The sequence below is a fragment of the Ambystoma mexicanum genome, chromosome 1q (genome assembly GCF_040938575.1).
Source record: "Ambystoma mexicanum isolate Mex_15411 chromosome 1q, UKY_AmexF1_1, whole genome shotgun sequence".
In the NCBI taxonomy this organism is placed as follows: Eukaryota; Metazoa; Chordata; class Amphibia; order Caudata; family Ambystomatidae; genus Ambystoma; species Ambystoma mexicanum.
Genome location: NC_090922.1, coordinates 1389279521 through 1389295494, shown reverse-complemented (window position 1 = coordinate 1389295494; position 15974 = coordinate 1389279521). Strand labels below are relative to the sequence as shown.

The following is a 15974-nucleotide window of genomic DNA, read 5'->3' as shown; positions in this document are numbered from 1 at the left end:
CCTCCCTTTTCAAAAAGATAATATAACATTATACTTGGATTATCTACAAATTTAAACGGGCGATAATTTATTGCTGCTAGTCGTGCGACCACTGTAAAAGGTTCCGTTTGGCCCCGTGGAGACAGAATTAGTGGAAATTCACTGTCCTGACAATCCGGGCCCCATCACCCATGACTGTCATATTTGTTAACCTGCCCATCTCCAATTCGGTTTGCACACCGTCATTCCGTGAACCCCAAACTGTATTTACAGCTTTGAAATTCTTCCATGTGGCAGGGAAGGGATTACCTTAGGGACAATTTCATACTGAACAACATTCTCATGGACGTCATGGGTGATGGGGCCCTTCTGATAACCCGTTCCATCACAGGACCACCTTCCAAGAGATTTGCTGTAGAAACTGCTTCTCTCGGATCCCCACCTCCAAGAGAGTAAGCACACACTAGCGATTCCATATTTCCCACTTCAGTCTGGGTTTGCAGGCATCTATTGCGCCTGGGACCGTTAGATTGGAAACACAGTCCCGCAGTCTTCAATTCATTAACAGGGTGCATGGGCTGGAGAGTGCCAGCACTTGCTGCTGGTTTGTCTAAGTAAGGTATATTTGTTAGGTCCATTGCAGTGGCCCACTCCCTATGGTCCCAATTCTCTACTAGTGAGTGCCTCCGGTGGCCATCAGGAACCTCAATTGGCCTTTCCAGGGAGATGCCCTTGTCTGTTACTGCAGATAATATTGTGGCTGGGTCAGTTGCGGTTGGTTCCAGCCGTTTTGTTTTTTTAGGGAAAAAGTTTAACAAACTTCCCTGCATATTTGTGTCTGACACCATACAGCCCCCGCTATGACAAATAGGTCCTCTCGTTGAATGCTTTGTGCCTTTGTTTTTTAAGGTCTCGGAAAGAGAATCTGTGGCTGCAGTACCCCCTGACCCTCTGCACAATAGCACATCTGATCCTTCATCTACCTCGATGATGTCGGTATCTGTATCTTCTGCATCACCTCTCAGCAACCATCTCCAATTATTTCTAGAGACTTTATCTTGTCTCTTATGTCCTGCAACATTCTTTCTTTTCTGAAGGGTTGTTTATTTTCTGTCATTTTTATTTTTGTTCTGATTCATTTCTTTCTGCTTCAGTAACCTGTCTTCATTTTTATTACCATCATTTTTTTTAATAGGACCCGATCTCTTAGGGTCCTTGATTGTTAACACATCTAATTCTTCTTCATATTCCGGGGGAGCAGACATCTCCATTGGACTTATAGCGAGATTGAATGCTCCCCCCTGCGGTCCCGAAGGATCCAATAGATTAGAGTCAGCCATTCCGCAGCTACCAATAGGGTAGTTTTGCCTTTCTACTGCAGCTATTAGCTGCTTAAGTAGGATAGTATGAAGTGTAACTTCACTTAATATCAAACTATTTACAGAGTCTTCATGTGTGTGCCCTCCCACAGACTCCCGGCCCATCAGTTGGCCGAGGACAGCTCCCATACCGCCTCCTTCCCCAATGGGTACTGGGATAGGGCCAAAAGTGAGCTATTAATCATATCTGGGCTACATTCACTTTCATTCTGATCTAAAGAGGGGGGTTCTGTTGGTTGGCTAGCATCTTGAAGGCTCTTACCAGGTTCCCCCGAATCTATTAACAAAATAGACTCATCAGCTACCCCCCCATCCTCCACCAGATTTATGGCAGCACTTTCCACCGTAGGAGGAGGCGATGGGGGTAAGGGCAATTTACAAGCCATACTCATAGTTCCTTTAACGGGGGTAAATACCAACGGTGCGGACAAGATATAGTCAAAGGGGCCGCCCACCGCCCTAGATTCTCTCCTCATCAGAGGTACAGTACTCTTGTAACTATAAATTTCTCGCTTAGTTTTCTTCATGCCGCTTACATGAGTGAAAAAGACCCAACGTACACACAATAAAGCATACAACACCTGATCTATAGAACTTAGAAGAAACACATGCAAATCCACTCTGAGAACTATTTGCACAGGTTGCCCAATACACAAGAACTAAACACCTAAATGAAGCAAGAAAATGAATAGTAAAATAGTTGGGCACGTAACCTTCACTATGCTCCTGCCCATGCCCCGCGACCACGCCGAACAGCCCAACAGCACTTGCAGGGCACTTCCAGGTGCACGTGCACCCGTATTTTATACAAGGCTGGGAGCTGCAGGCGTCGGGAGGCGAGGGTGTGTCACGCACGCAATGGATCTGCGTGAAGAGAAAGGAAACGTAAGTATACCGCCAATAATACACATCAGAAGACTATATGCTTATCTGCACAGATGGCATTTGGTCAACAAATTAAAGTCCTTAGACAATGTCCTTAGACAATGAGCAAGAGTCCACAGAGTAATGCTTTCAAACACTAAAGAATAGATGAAGTGTGCTGTTAATATTTACTCTGGTAATGGCAGTTCAATGTCCCGTTTCACCGCGAGTTGCCATGCACAGCTTCCTTTTGTGCATGGACGCCTCCAAGAACACGTCCCAAATCAATTCGCAAAGCGAAACACACGAAGCAGACAGCTCATCCAGCAATACGACCAGCCCAACAGCACTTGCAGGGCACTTACGGGTGCAGGACAACAATGTATTCCCTTAGCACCAGCATAAAATGCATCGCCGAAACGCAAATGGCAGAAATTAAGAAGTCAGAGTTATGTCATATTTTATAAGAGACAGAAATAGGAGAAGCAGAGAAAGAAAGCAACCGGCTCACAGAGACAGAGAGATAGGGAGCCCGATTAGGATATGCACACACATGTCCTCCTTCTGTGCCCATCATACAAGAAGTTGCGGGTATTGTATCTTAAGCAAGTATTAATAAAATATGAAATTAGGAATCCAGTGGGGTCTCAGGCCTGCTGTTATAGGACAGAGAAAGTGTTTATAGTCTATGCCGCAGCTAGATTCCCGCTTAGAGATTGGTTAATCGAGGAGGCAAGCCCTACTGGATATTGCATTGGCACCCTGGAAGGTGCCGCCCACCAATGAGAATGCTCACAAGATGGGCTGTATTCTATAAGGAAAGGCCGCGTTCCGAGCAGTTTCATTGGTGTTGGACGCTTCCCTTCCCCGCTCCACCTTCACATTAGCACGCGTGTAGCTCCCTACACGGATGCTAATGGTGTCTTCTTTTTATTGTTTTTTGGAATGAAAAAAAAAACAAATGTACCTTTGTTTCGACTCCCGACGCCCCACAGTGCTGTCAGCCAGGCAGTCCCTCTTCAATGTTGATGATGTCATCAACATTGCAAATGGACTTCCTGGATGACAGCTTTTCAGCGTCAGGCCGAAGAATAAAGGTACGTTTTCTTTCTTTAAAAAAAAAAAAAAAACATTAACTCGCATGTAGGGATCTACACAGGTGCTAATGGCGATATGCCCCGAGGTGGCGGGCCGACCCTATAGGTACCGGCCCGCCACACTCGTGAAGGGACCCTCACTGCGCTCGGACCATTAACCTACACAGGTGCTAATGGTGATATGCCCCAAGTTGGCGGCCCGACCCTGTAGGTAATGGCCCACCACCCTTGTTAAGGGGCCCTCAATGAGCTATGGCCCTTAACTTAGACAAGCATGATATATGATAGTTTATTTATATAGCGCCTATACACAATGTGTTTCAAAGTGCTTCAAGGCAAGGGAGGGAACAAGGAAAAATACAATGACATTCTTACAGGCCATGAACAGTAAGGATGTGAAATTAACTATCGTACTCGGCCTGACGACATTTCAGATAGGGCAAGAGCATAGACATAGATAAGGAAGGGGTTGGGAAGAGCGGGAAGGAAATTGAAAAAGACAGGTGACTACCGTACTAGGCCTGACGACATTTCTGGTAGAGCCAGAGAAAAACAAAAGGTGAGGGAGAGAGGTGCAGAAAGGCAGAGGAGGAACAAAACAAGCGACTATCGTACTAGGCCTGATAACGTTTCAGATAGTGCTGGGGGGGGGGGCAGTAAAGGGATGGGGGAGCGACAGATGAGGTTGCTATCATACTAGGTCCAAGGACAATTCTGATAGAGTAAGTGCGTAGAAGAAAGTAAGGGGAGGAGATAGTAAAAGGGAGAGGGAAGAGAGAACATAGAGTAAGCAGACAAAAAGAGTGGAGAAGCAAGAGGGGAGAGCGAATACAACTGCAGAAGTCAGTAGTAACACATAATGTTGCAAGCCAGGATACAAGATGAAGATGGGAACAGCATGATTCAGGGCCACCATGAGTACAAGATGCAAAGGAAGTCCAGCATGAGAGTTGAGAAAGGGTAACGCACCATGAATCAATGAAGTCCATGAGAGTAAAATCCGGCATTGGCCTCAAGACGGTGATGGTGAAACCAGAATGTAGCAGGACAGACTCCTGTGTGCGGGACGGGGGGCACAAGGGAACAACACGGGGGGACTAGAGAGGGTGGGGATGGCCTGTGGGGACCGAGGGTGTAAACACATGTTGGTGCATGCTTACCTGCTGTCTTAGCAGGGGTTCGGGTCCTGAATCCTCCTGGTCCGAACAGGTCCAAACAGGACTTGCCCTTTTCTTTGACTGCCTTTCGCTTTGGACGCTCGGGCGAGAGACGCCCTTGATCTAAGAGTTAAGAGCAGGAAGGAAGAGGCATGGCTAAGAAGGTGGGTGGTGCTTAGGACAGGTGACCTTATCCACTTACACCTGCTCCCCAGCTGCAAAGGAAAAGAGGCTGGAGGGCTCCTTAAGTATGGAAAAAGAGCGGCAAGCAGGAAGGCACCAGGTGGGCGGGGCTTAGGCCATGTGACCTAGATCCACTTACACCTGCTCCCCAGCTGCATGGCAAGGAGAACTGGTACTTCTGCCCCCATGTACTCAGCACCTATGCATATATATTTGAGCGCCCAAGCCCGGCAAATCTTTTGGGAAGACTTAAAGGATAGTTCCGGGACTTTTTTTTTATTGTCCCTACGGTTCGGCCATGTGTTTTTAAGCATAACTCGGTAGATCGTAGAAAACTTTCCTATGGACCTTACCCGACTTTTCGTCCATTAACGCACTCGAAATCAGCCGCCATTTTCTGATAATCCTATCATTTCCCCCCATCGCCCTGGCTCACCTGCTTTTGCGGCACTAAATCAAATCCCCCGCCCCTGAAACAGACATCAGCAGACGCGTACCGCCCATTTCCCAACGCCAAAGCACGTTTCGTGTCAACAATCGCTGCGCCTCAGCTAATGAAGTGTCGCCATGGAAATGGCAGGACGCCTCTTTCCTCAATAAGTATAAACACACCGTTTCACAACACAGAGCAGCAGATTTTCGATTCCATTACTCTCTGTGTGTTACTTTGAGTATTCTGTGACTCGTTTCTGTGCTCTGGTCAGGTACCTTCGCCGCTTCTAGGCCTTGTGAACACCTGTACCATCTCTGTAAATTATTTTACTTTCTTTACCACACAATGGCTACAATAATGCCGTATATGTACGAGCCCGAGTACACCGAGGAAGAACTACTGGAAAGGCAAGCACGCGAAAACGATGGGGATTCGGACGGCAGTTTGGAGGACCAGTCAACGGATGAAGAGCCTGGACCATGTCGCATGGACGGCGTCTCCACCTGGTGCACGTGCAATCGGTGCGAGCTAATGCCAACTGAGGAGGAGAACTGCTGCTGCCGTGAAAATTCTGGGTGCTTGGCCTACATTTCGGAAGGCGAGCCAAGTCCGCAATGCATCACCGAGCTGCCAGAGTTCAGGGAAGCCTGCCTCTCACGGACCGTGTTGAGGATGATGAAGGTGCTTATGCACGAACTTCGCGACACTGTTCGTCCGCGTAATCCGAGTAACGAGTAAGTATACTCTGGTTGTGATGTCAGTGATGCCACTACTATTTCATGGTCGTCTCCCACATATAAAATTACATCTACATATCATTCGAACGCATGTAAATTGGTTCCATATTGTGCATTTTCTAGATAGAATTTTTTTCAAAGCAGAATGACATTTTTTTACCTGAATCGACAGTGATAAGAGAGTTTTGTCATTTTAATACAGTTTGCATCTTTCATTTTCACAGGTGGTACAGGCTGGTGGCCTATCGTTGCTTCACTTGGTGGCTTCACGGGAGGCTCGGACACCGCGTTCGGAGAGTAATACCTGCCTGTGCGGTACTTGCCATTAGACAACATTTCCCCAGCGACAGTGGACAATACCGCGGATTTTCCCTAGATGTGCTACAACCGGAACTTTACAATGTGTAATGTTTATTATTTATGTTCAATTGAAATTAAGATCTAAAATAAAACCCAACATATATTTTAACACTGGTTGTTTTGATTTTTTAAATGAATCTAGTGTGTCTCCATTGAATAGTCTTCCTGTGCCTTGTCTTGTCACACCACATGTCTCCGGCCAGCATCCTCCCTCACGCTGGCTGCACACCTTCAATCCACATAACCGTTGAACCCATATGCAGCAGACATACATATGTTATTTTGCGGGTTGGCATCAAGCCTCCCGGCCTTGCCTCCTCCCCCAAAAATACTTACCACACCACTTTGTTCAATCGTTGGCAATAAAAGACCGTTGGATTTTATTGATACAAAACATGGTTATAGGTAAATAATCAATATGGTTGATCATAATAAATCATCCTTTTGGGCACCGGGTACAGAGATGACCCCCTCTGGCCCGTGCTGCCTTGCCACCACAGGCCAGCCTGCTGCTGACTAACTGCCTAGGCATCCAGGGTCTCCAGGGTGAACTGCACCCATATATTCTCCTGGGAGGGTGAGGTATTTATAAACTCACCCCCCTGCCTTCCATGTACTAGATCCTGCAGCCTGCCTCTTACAAGCAGTTAGATGGCCTCTCCTTGGTGAGGCCCTGCGGCAAACGAGTCTTGTCTGCACGACCACCGCCCCAATCCACCCCCCCGCCCTATCAAAGGCAGTTCGCACCGGGGTACTTGCGCTGGCAAGTGGAGCTGTCAGGGAGCGATAAAGGCCAAGAGGTGCCAAAGACCATGTACACTTCAAAGTGGTCTATAGAGCATGGGTTGTTGTTCCCATGTCTACCTCCAGACCCCGTGTCTCCTGCCAAGCATCCCCCCTCACGATGGACGGCCCCCTGCAATCCACATAAGTGTGTCTCCATTCACGAGTCTTCCTGTGTCTTGTCTGCACGACCACCGCCCCAATCCACCCCCGCCCTATCAAAGGCAGTTTGCACCGGGGTACTTGCGCTGGCAAGTGGAGCTGTCAGGGAGCGATAAAGGCCAAGAGGTGCCAAAGACCATGTACACTTCAAAGTGGTCTATAGAGCATGGGTTGTTGTTCCCATGTCTACCTCCAGACCCCGTGTCTCCTGCCAAGCATCCCCCCTCACGATGGACGGCCCCCTGCAAACCGCATAATGCCACGACATATACACGTCATTCATTCACAAACACACCCCTGTTTCGAATTCTTTATAACCCACTTCATATTTCTAATGAGAACTTCTTTGCGCTTTGCTAGTCAACCCGTGAAGGTGCTGGTTATCTGCTCTTCGTCTCTGTGAACTTCCGTGACCACTTCGAGGAAACTCGTCAGTTTGCAACCTGTGAACTGCTCCCTGTTCTACGACAAGAAACTACTCTGATCCCTGCATCTAACTGTTTGTTCGTCAAGGTAAGGCCATGTACCATAATCATTTTGCGTCCAATTTCTTTTCGTTCAAGACAGTACATGCAAGGAACTAGTCACATGTTCTGAGTTTAGTGAAATTATTTTAGTTCCAAGAACCAAAAAGAACCTTGCATTGAACCTTTTATGTGTCATTTAATTTTTTAACACATTGGTATTCATAGAGAATTGTTGATCTTTACTTTTCAGAACTTTCCACAATGCCTGCCTGTTCCATTGGCGGTTGCCCTTCGAAGACCCATAATAAATCTGAAGGTATTATAATGCATGTTTTCCCTAAGACAATAGATCAGATAAGAGAATGGGTCCGATATTGCGGATATCCACCGTCTGAGCTTGAAAGTAGAGTCCTAGAAGTCTTTGCGGACAAGAGGGGTGATCGATACCGCATCTGCAGCAGGCACTTTAGCTCAGACATGTACTCCACATCATTGCTAATAAAGAAGAACACACCGCGAGCGAGGCGAAAATTGCTCTCAACCGCTATTCCCACTCTATTCGTCCACATCCCTCCACTGGTGAGTCAAGTTTATGTATTTATCTCTCGGCCTTGCGGTAGTGTGTAGCATTAGCTAACAATAATTTCCCCATTTATGTATCCACTCAATATGAAGGCGGAAGATTCTCCATCCGTGTCGTTATTGCAGTCATCAGCCACTTCAAGCGCCTATCGGGTAATCTTACTTGGCTATTCTGCCATTGACTTGTTTTAGGCATGTAAATCAATAGTTTTAATTTATCGTGTAATTATTTTACCTAATGGTACACCCTTGTACTCGTCCTCTAGTCTTTGTTTTCAGTTATAATTATTGTTATCCAAAATAATGCAAGTACTGTCTTTCAGGGAGATGCTGAGGAGTCCAACGTATTGACGACAACCGTTGATGTCACTCAGATGCTCGAGGTACGTTTCCGGACAGTTCCATCGATGGAGATCATCAGATCTTGCATTCTTGTAGCGTGATTGTTACACACAATGTTTCTTTCGTTTTTAGCCATTGATATGTCCTTCTGTCGTCGCCCTCCTATGTGTCTTCTTTTTTCAATATTGTGTTCATTACTAATGAAAGTCCTATGTTTCAGGGAGTCGATGGAGCATTAGTCCAAGAAGAAGGGGGAGCATGCAGTTACGGGTCGGCGCAACAGCTTGCAGAAGTGTGCACCGCAGTTACATCGTCCCTTGATGTTCTTATGCATTTCGAGGTATGGATACTGACAGTTCGATCAAGCGAAATCATATGACGTGATTACATCCGCTATACTTCCTTCTTTATTAACGCAAGTACTATGTTTCAGGGAGATGACGGAGCTTCTTCTACAAGAACATCACCCCTAGTAGTTGATGCAGATCTCTGGGTGGTGACACTTCCAACGATCGAGCAAATCGAATCATATTTAGATATCCATTATTTATTTTAGACAACTGATCATTTGTGCAGGTCTATTTAGATGAGCCGTTGACACCTGCACAAAGTTTATGTTCTTTTTAACAAAATAGAAAACCATACTAATGCAATTACTGTGTTTCAGGGAGTTACTAAAGCATCATCTTCAATAATATCATCAATGGAAGTCTATGAGGAGCCCGAGGTATGGATCTTGACAGTTCCATCTAACTAGATCAACAATGCGTGAATAATTCTCGTTTGAATGTTCTACACAAAGCGTTCATTCGTGTTTTGCTATTGAGATGTACGTGGATATTGGTCCCCAAGTACATTTTGTGTTTTCAATATTATTATACATACTAATGAAAGTTCTATGTTTCAGGGAGTCGATGGAGCGTCAGTGCGTGATGGATGTGCTTATCATGAAAATATAGTCGTTGCAGCGCAAGAGGAAGTGGAGACATGCACACACGAGTCGGAGCAACAGCGTCCGGATGTTGAAGTTCGAGGCAAGAAAGTTTCAAAGAAAAGAAAGCAAAAGAAGGTTAGTGTCCTGGTCACTATATTATGTTGTTTTTCACTGTTAATAGTTCAATACTGTAAGTTGTGTTTAAACTGAACATCCCTTTTCCAATCTGTCCTCTAGTTGCGAGTGGGTGTACGAACTAGATCTACACAGACAGTGAAGCGAACGAGAGATGTTGCTTGTCAAACCTTTTGGCAGGGACTTGAGACTGGAGATGCATCGTGCCAATGGGAAGAATATGAAGTGATTGACAACGGAGCTATACCACCACCAGCCATTGATAGTGAATGTCCTCCTGGTAGTTCGGATGCAGTCGGAGATCAATTCACAGAATCCACACCCGCAAAAACTAAGACCGCGAGAAAGTTGAAGAAATTGTTTTATTCACCCATCGCCGGAGAAGGAACAGATGTTGCAATGGAAGAGAATGAAGTGGACGACAATGAAACACCATCAATATCACTGAACATAGCGGAAGACGATATCAGAGATTCTACCTTTCATGTGAGTGACATGTCCTCAACGTTACAAGCCGAACCAGCTGGGATGCAGAGTGACAGTATAAGGAAAGAGGCCAAATTCATTGTATTCGATAGTTGTTTGATTGATATTATTATTCGGATGAAATGTGGGCATTCGGTTGGTGGGGAAGTATGTGGGGAGCCATTGATTAATGTGACTCGTGCAATTCGAGGCACTAACCTAAAAATACATGCCACCTGTACAAAATATCATCCTTTCTCATGGTCTGCACAACCCATGCTGGGGCAACTGCCAGCAGGCAATCTACTTTGTGCAGCGGCTGCACTTTTTAGTGGTTCAAGTTTTAAAAAGTTAGAGTCTTTCTTTCAGTTTGTGGGAATCCATTTCATTGCGAAAACTCAGTTCTACAAATACCAAACCGATTATCTATTTCCAGCCATTAGCGAAGCTTGGAGAATGGAAAAAATGTCTATTGATAGTACATTCGCGGGCAAACGGTTCAGGCTAGCCGGTGATGGACAGTGCGACAGCCCAGGATTTTCAGCCAAGTACTGCACCTACCACTTTCAGGACATGGAAAGTAAGAAAATTGTGAGTTCGGTGGTCGTGCAGGTGTCACAAAGTACATCCTCAGTGGCCATGGAGAAAGTTGGCTTTGTAGCATCATTGCAAGAACTACAATCGCGGGGAATGGTGATCGACCTGATAGCCACGGACAGACACGTTTCAATTGCCAAGACAATGAGAGAAGAGTACAAAAATATAAATCACCAATTTGACGTTTGGCATCTTGCAAAAACAATCAATAAAAAAATGTCGGCTGCAGGTAAAAAAAAAGATATGCAAGGTATTTCACAGTGGTCCAAGTCAATCAGCAACCATCTTTGGTGGAGCTCAAAAACATGTGGAGGGTCGTTGGAAATTCTACTGGAAAAATGGCGGTCAGTAATGCTACACTGTACCAACGTTCACCGTTGGAACACAAACCAACATTTCCACAATTGTGAACATGGCCATTTGTCCACAGAGGAGGCACGGAAGAAGAAGTGGTTGATTCCTTCATCACCCACTCACAAAGCCATTGAAAAGATTGTATTTGATAAAACTATAACAAGAGATTTGAGGGGACTCACGGAATTCTGCCACACAGGAGATTTGGAGGTGTTCTACAATATGTGCCTAAAGTACAGGCCAAAACGATTGCATTTTGGCATGGAGGGCATGATAAATCTGACTCTTCTAGCGGTCTTGGCACATAACCATAATGTTGGCCGTCAACAAAGTAGGACGACCGGAACTTTAGGGACGCTTCGCTACAATAAGGCCTTCACTAAAAGAAGTAAACAATGGGTGATCAAACCAGTGTTTGAGGATATGCAATATGAGTTTATTGAGAGACTTATTGTTGATGTCCTAGATAGGCACATACATGGAGTTGTGAAAGAACCTGTGCAGGGGACAACTGCATTGCCACCCAACATTGCCTCTGTTCCATGTCCACCTAAAGAAGAGCTCATTGAGAAATACACATCACGGTTTAAATGATTGTAATTTGATTGTCTGTTCTCTCGAGTCTCCTCATGTCGCAGGCCCATTGAATATGTGTATCTATGTAATGTGTAAATAAAAGTGATTGCTCAGTGTACATGCAATGTGTCTCTCCACCCTTGCCCCTCCCTTCACCGTGCAGTAGTGCGAACCACCCGGGTGTCACCTGTGACTTTGCTCTCGAGTCTCCTCATGTCGCAGGCCCATTGAATATGTGTAGCTATGTATTGTGTAAATAAAAGTGATTGCTCAGTGTACATGCAATGTGTCTATCCAACCTTGTTCATTTGCGCATTAAATTAAACCAAACAGTAATATAAATCATTTTTCAAAAAATATAGAATGTCTCCGTATTTATGGTTCTCTGGGGCTGCAAAGCACGCAGACAAAATGCAAAGATGGAGTGTAAATTTCAAGTCCTGTGAGATGGCCTTACACTGAATGTAGCTAACTAGGAATGTGTGCTCGTTCAAAGTGAAGGTCAGCTGCTTTGATTTTTTGCTCGGGTGCCGGAATGGCCCACGGCTCAGTATAAGGTTCTATTGTTATTTGACCTTGACAGGCCGGGACCATCCCGAAAGACTTCTTTTTGGGGGTGTGGTGCAATAACGTAAGAAACGATAATGAATAAAATTTCAGAAACGATAGCCATTTAATGTTCGTTCATTAGAAGAAATAACGTCGGCATAGAAGGAGTGGTATTTCGGGGCTGCCCTACGCACAGACACAATGGAAAATTCAAATATAATGTAAGTAACTCTTTAGATGAGTTTATACCGCAATTTAAACTTGTTCGTTCTATGTGGCATATTGTTTTGTACCGCGCACTATCTTGAGGAGAACCATCTCCTTTTACGGAAGCACCTCAAAACCTTCATCTTTGCTTCTGCTTTCTCTCTCCCTCTCCCCTGCTACAACTGGTCCACTGTCTGCGACCTCGGTCCTGGGCCCTTCCACTCTCCACCTGCACTGCCTCCCTGTCAACCCCTGCACTGGGGGACTGTCTCAGTATCCTACAGCCCCCCCTTGACGTATAATACCCAGTTGCACTGTCCTAGCTATGAAATAATTTCCCGACCTAATATATAAAATGAATAATTTTAATAAAGATCTGATGGTGAGACTAATTTCATTTTTTATGTTTTTGAAACAGGTACATCGTTCATTATTGTATGTGTCACGAGTACCAGACACCGGCAGATGGCTTTTTTAACCGCCAGTTGCTTCTCCGCGTGAACAACGTTACCACCCTGACCATTTTATGGGACGATCGCCAAGTACAAGTATGCCCTTACGCGGTACTAACGGCTAGATGCAACATACAGACCGTTGTGGTGGCCTAGTGCCTCGTTGTTGGAACAGCCATGCGATTATCAGTGCGACCGAAGAGCTTATTTTATTGTAAACCAACACCCTGTGTACTGCACACGAACATCGCTTGCCTCAAGACGAACTATTTTGGATCGAGAGCAAATAAAAATGCAAATCGCTGAATATTCTCAAAACATTTGATGTCAAATTAAATGTACTATGCCAAATGTACAATCTTGCCGTTTGCTTTTAAACCACAGTTTCATATTCCGAATTGTGGCGCTGTATTGTGAGATGATCTAAGACCCTGTGTACAGCAAAGGAACATTGCGTGCCTCAAAACAAACTTTTTGGAACGTGAGCAAATAAAAATGCAAATCGCTGAATATTCTCAAAACATTTGATGTCAAATAAATGTACTTTACCAAATTTACAATCTTGCGGTTTAATTTAAAAGTACAGTTTCATATTCCCAATTGTGGCGCGCTGTGTTGTGTGAGCTCATCTGTGTTGATTTCCGGGTTCTGTGTGGAGTCGCGTAGAAGACGCCTGGGCGCGTTTGCCTACGCAGCTCAGTCACGTCACGGATAGAGGCGGGGAATATGAATGTTTTGATAAAGTCTGTTTCAGGGGCGGGGGATTTGATTTAGTGCCGCAAAAGCGGGTGAGCCAGTGCGATGGGGGGAAATGATAGGATTATCAGAAAATGGCGGCTGATTTCGAGTGCGTTAATGGACGAAAAGTCGGGTAAGGTCCATAGGAAAGTTTTCTACGATCTACCGAGTTATGCTTAAAAACACATGGCCGAACCGTAGGGACAATAAAAAAAAAGTCCCGGAACTATCCTTTAATCCCTGTTAATTTTGTTAATGTTTGAAGACCAGGAAAAATTCTCACTTCTCTGCCTGAAAGCCACCAAGGCAAAATAGGGTGTATTGCACTATTAGGCAATCCTTACTAGACTCAACCTGCCCTGACTACCCTAGGGCCAATCCCGCCCTGTCATAACATCCTCGGAACCTGCTTGGAGTGTATTTCTTTTGTCAGCCAAAATAATGTATCTGTAGCTTCAGAAATAAATGTAGCTTGCTAGTTTGGGCAATATAGGCAAATATATACACAATACAAAACAACAGTTAACTTCAGTTAGCAAAACACAATCACCGTATTTCACCGTATTTCTGCAATGCCTTCCATAGTCAGATTGTGTTTTCAAACAAAACTTTCAAAAATACTTTTAACACACAATATTTCTATCAATTACATCTGGGAAGAGATGTGTTCAAGTTACTGAATTGCAGACTAGTCTCAAATCCTGGCTTCTCCACTTAACCAAAGTGTGTGCTCCTGGCCAAATTAATTTATCTCACCATGCATTTTCTGCCAAAATTAAAAGTCTATGGCCCTCATTAGGACCTTGCCAACTCCGCCATGGTGGTTGGCGGACTTACCGGCCCATTCCGACCTTGGCGGGGCGGTAAGTCCCCAATCCCCATTTTACCCTTCCCCCATTCCCATTTTTGCCCCATAGGGCATAATGGGAGTGGGGAAGGCGTTAATTACGCCACCGTAAATTACGGTGGCGTAATTAACAACAAGGTCCCTTAGCGCCATGGATTTTAACGCCTGCAAAAAGCAGGCGGTAAAATCACCATGGCGCTACGGGAACTCGTACTCAGGCGGTAAGGGTTGGCGAAGTTTACGCCGGCGTAAACCCCTTACCGCCTGGGTCGTAATGAGGGCCAAGGTCCCTTAGCGCCATGGATTTTAACGCCTGCAAAAAGCAGGCGTTAAAATCACCATGGCGCTACGGGAACTCGTACTCAGGCGGTAAGGGTCGGCGAAGTTTACGCCGGCGTAAACCCCTTACCGCCTGGGTCGTAATGAGGGCCTACATAAGTTATTCACCTCACATTGTCTGCTACTTCAAAAAATGCCTCACTTCTGATTTTCACAATAAGTAAATATTAACAGTCACCATTCATATACTGGACATCACAGTATGTCTCCTGCCTTTGACATGGCAAGGTCTTTAAAATGTAACTTCCCATTATTCATTTCCGTATGGAAGAACTCATTCTATAATATAATTTTTTGTAATAAAACTGATGTCACTATTTATTTCTAGGGCCGGCACTGTTTGCACATGCATCCTGCTATCACTACGGAAGCTGGGGCTTTACACTCCTTCCTACCTAAACAGACCAGCCTTCCTGCCATGACTGTTGCTAAACACCTCACGCTCGTTAAAGGCATTCTATGGCGCTGCGATTTCTACACACACCGCTTTCATTTGCACCTGCACAAAAGAAACGTTAACTTCCTACCTCCGAAACGTGCCCAAGAAGCCAGTGGGGAGGGTGGCCTGGGAAGCTACGGAAGCCCTGAACGAGCTTCCTTCTTCGAAGATACAGCGACACCGCCTTCAGCAGAAACGCGGCAAAGCATAGCCAGGCAAGGGCTTGAAAAAGCCGGCCCGTGACCAGGGTCAAGGCGGGGATCCCCAGCGAGGACGCCATCACTCCTCTCTGCTCGAGTTCCCTGGAGGCGTCTGGGCACCCTCCGCCTGCACTGAGTGCAAATAAATCTGAAAGAGTGAGTCACACACACAGAAGCCGGCCCTTTCAACTTCGAGCAGAGTGCAGCCCTGCTAGCGCGGCTTTATGTGCAACAGCGCCCCCTGTTCTCGGTTATTCGAGAATAATGGAAATGGAAATGAGTAACTGGGGTGTAAATGTTTATTTATTTGGTGGTCAAGACGGCGCGGGTTGTAAACAGGAGGAGAAGGAAACTTTTGTCAGTGCCCCCACTCCCCCTCCAATAAATAAGCATTTAAATTTCAGGAGATTATTTAATACATTATTTAAAAAAATAGGTTTCCTATGATACTTGTGTATAGGCGCGTTACAAATGCCATATCATATCATATCATGTTGCAAACAAATTAGAAATGAGGGGGTTGGGGTTCAGGTGGGCGCGGTTTGTAAGCAGAGGGAGAAGCAAACTCTGGTGATTTTTCTCAGTGCCCCCCCCCCCATAAATACATATTTACACTT

The 15974-nt window shown here is 45.4% G+C and overlaps 1 protein-coding gene across 1 annotated transcript in view; it reads right to left on the bottom strand.

Moving 5' to 3' along the window:
* The window catches only part of LOC138547938 (cytochrome P450 4B1-like), a 183133-nt gene extending 167555 nt beyond the window's left edge, over positions 1–15578 (bottom strand). Inside the window, exon 1 of the mRNA XM_069642246.1 lies at positions 15246–15578. Coding sequence (XP_069498347.1) covers positions 15246–15437 — 192 coding nt within the window. The 5' untranslated portion in view covers positions 15438–15578. The remainder of the gene's footprint in view (positions 1–15245) is intronic.
* Between the last annotated feature and the right edge of the window lie 396 nt (positions 15579–15974).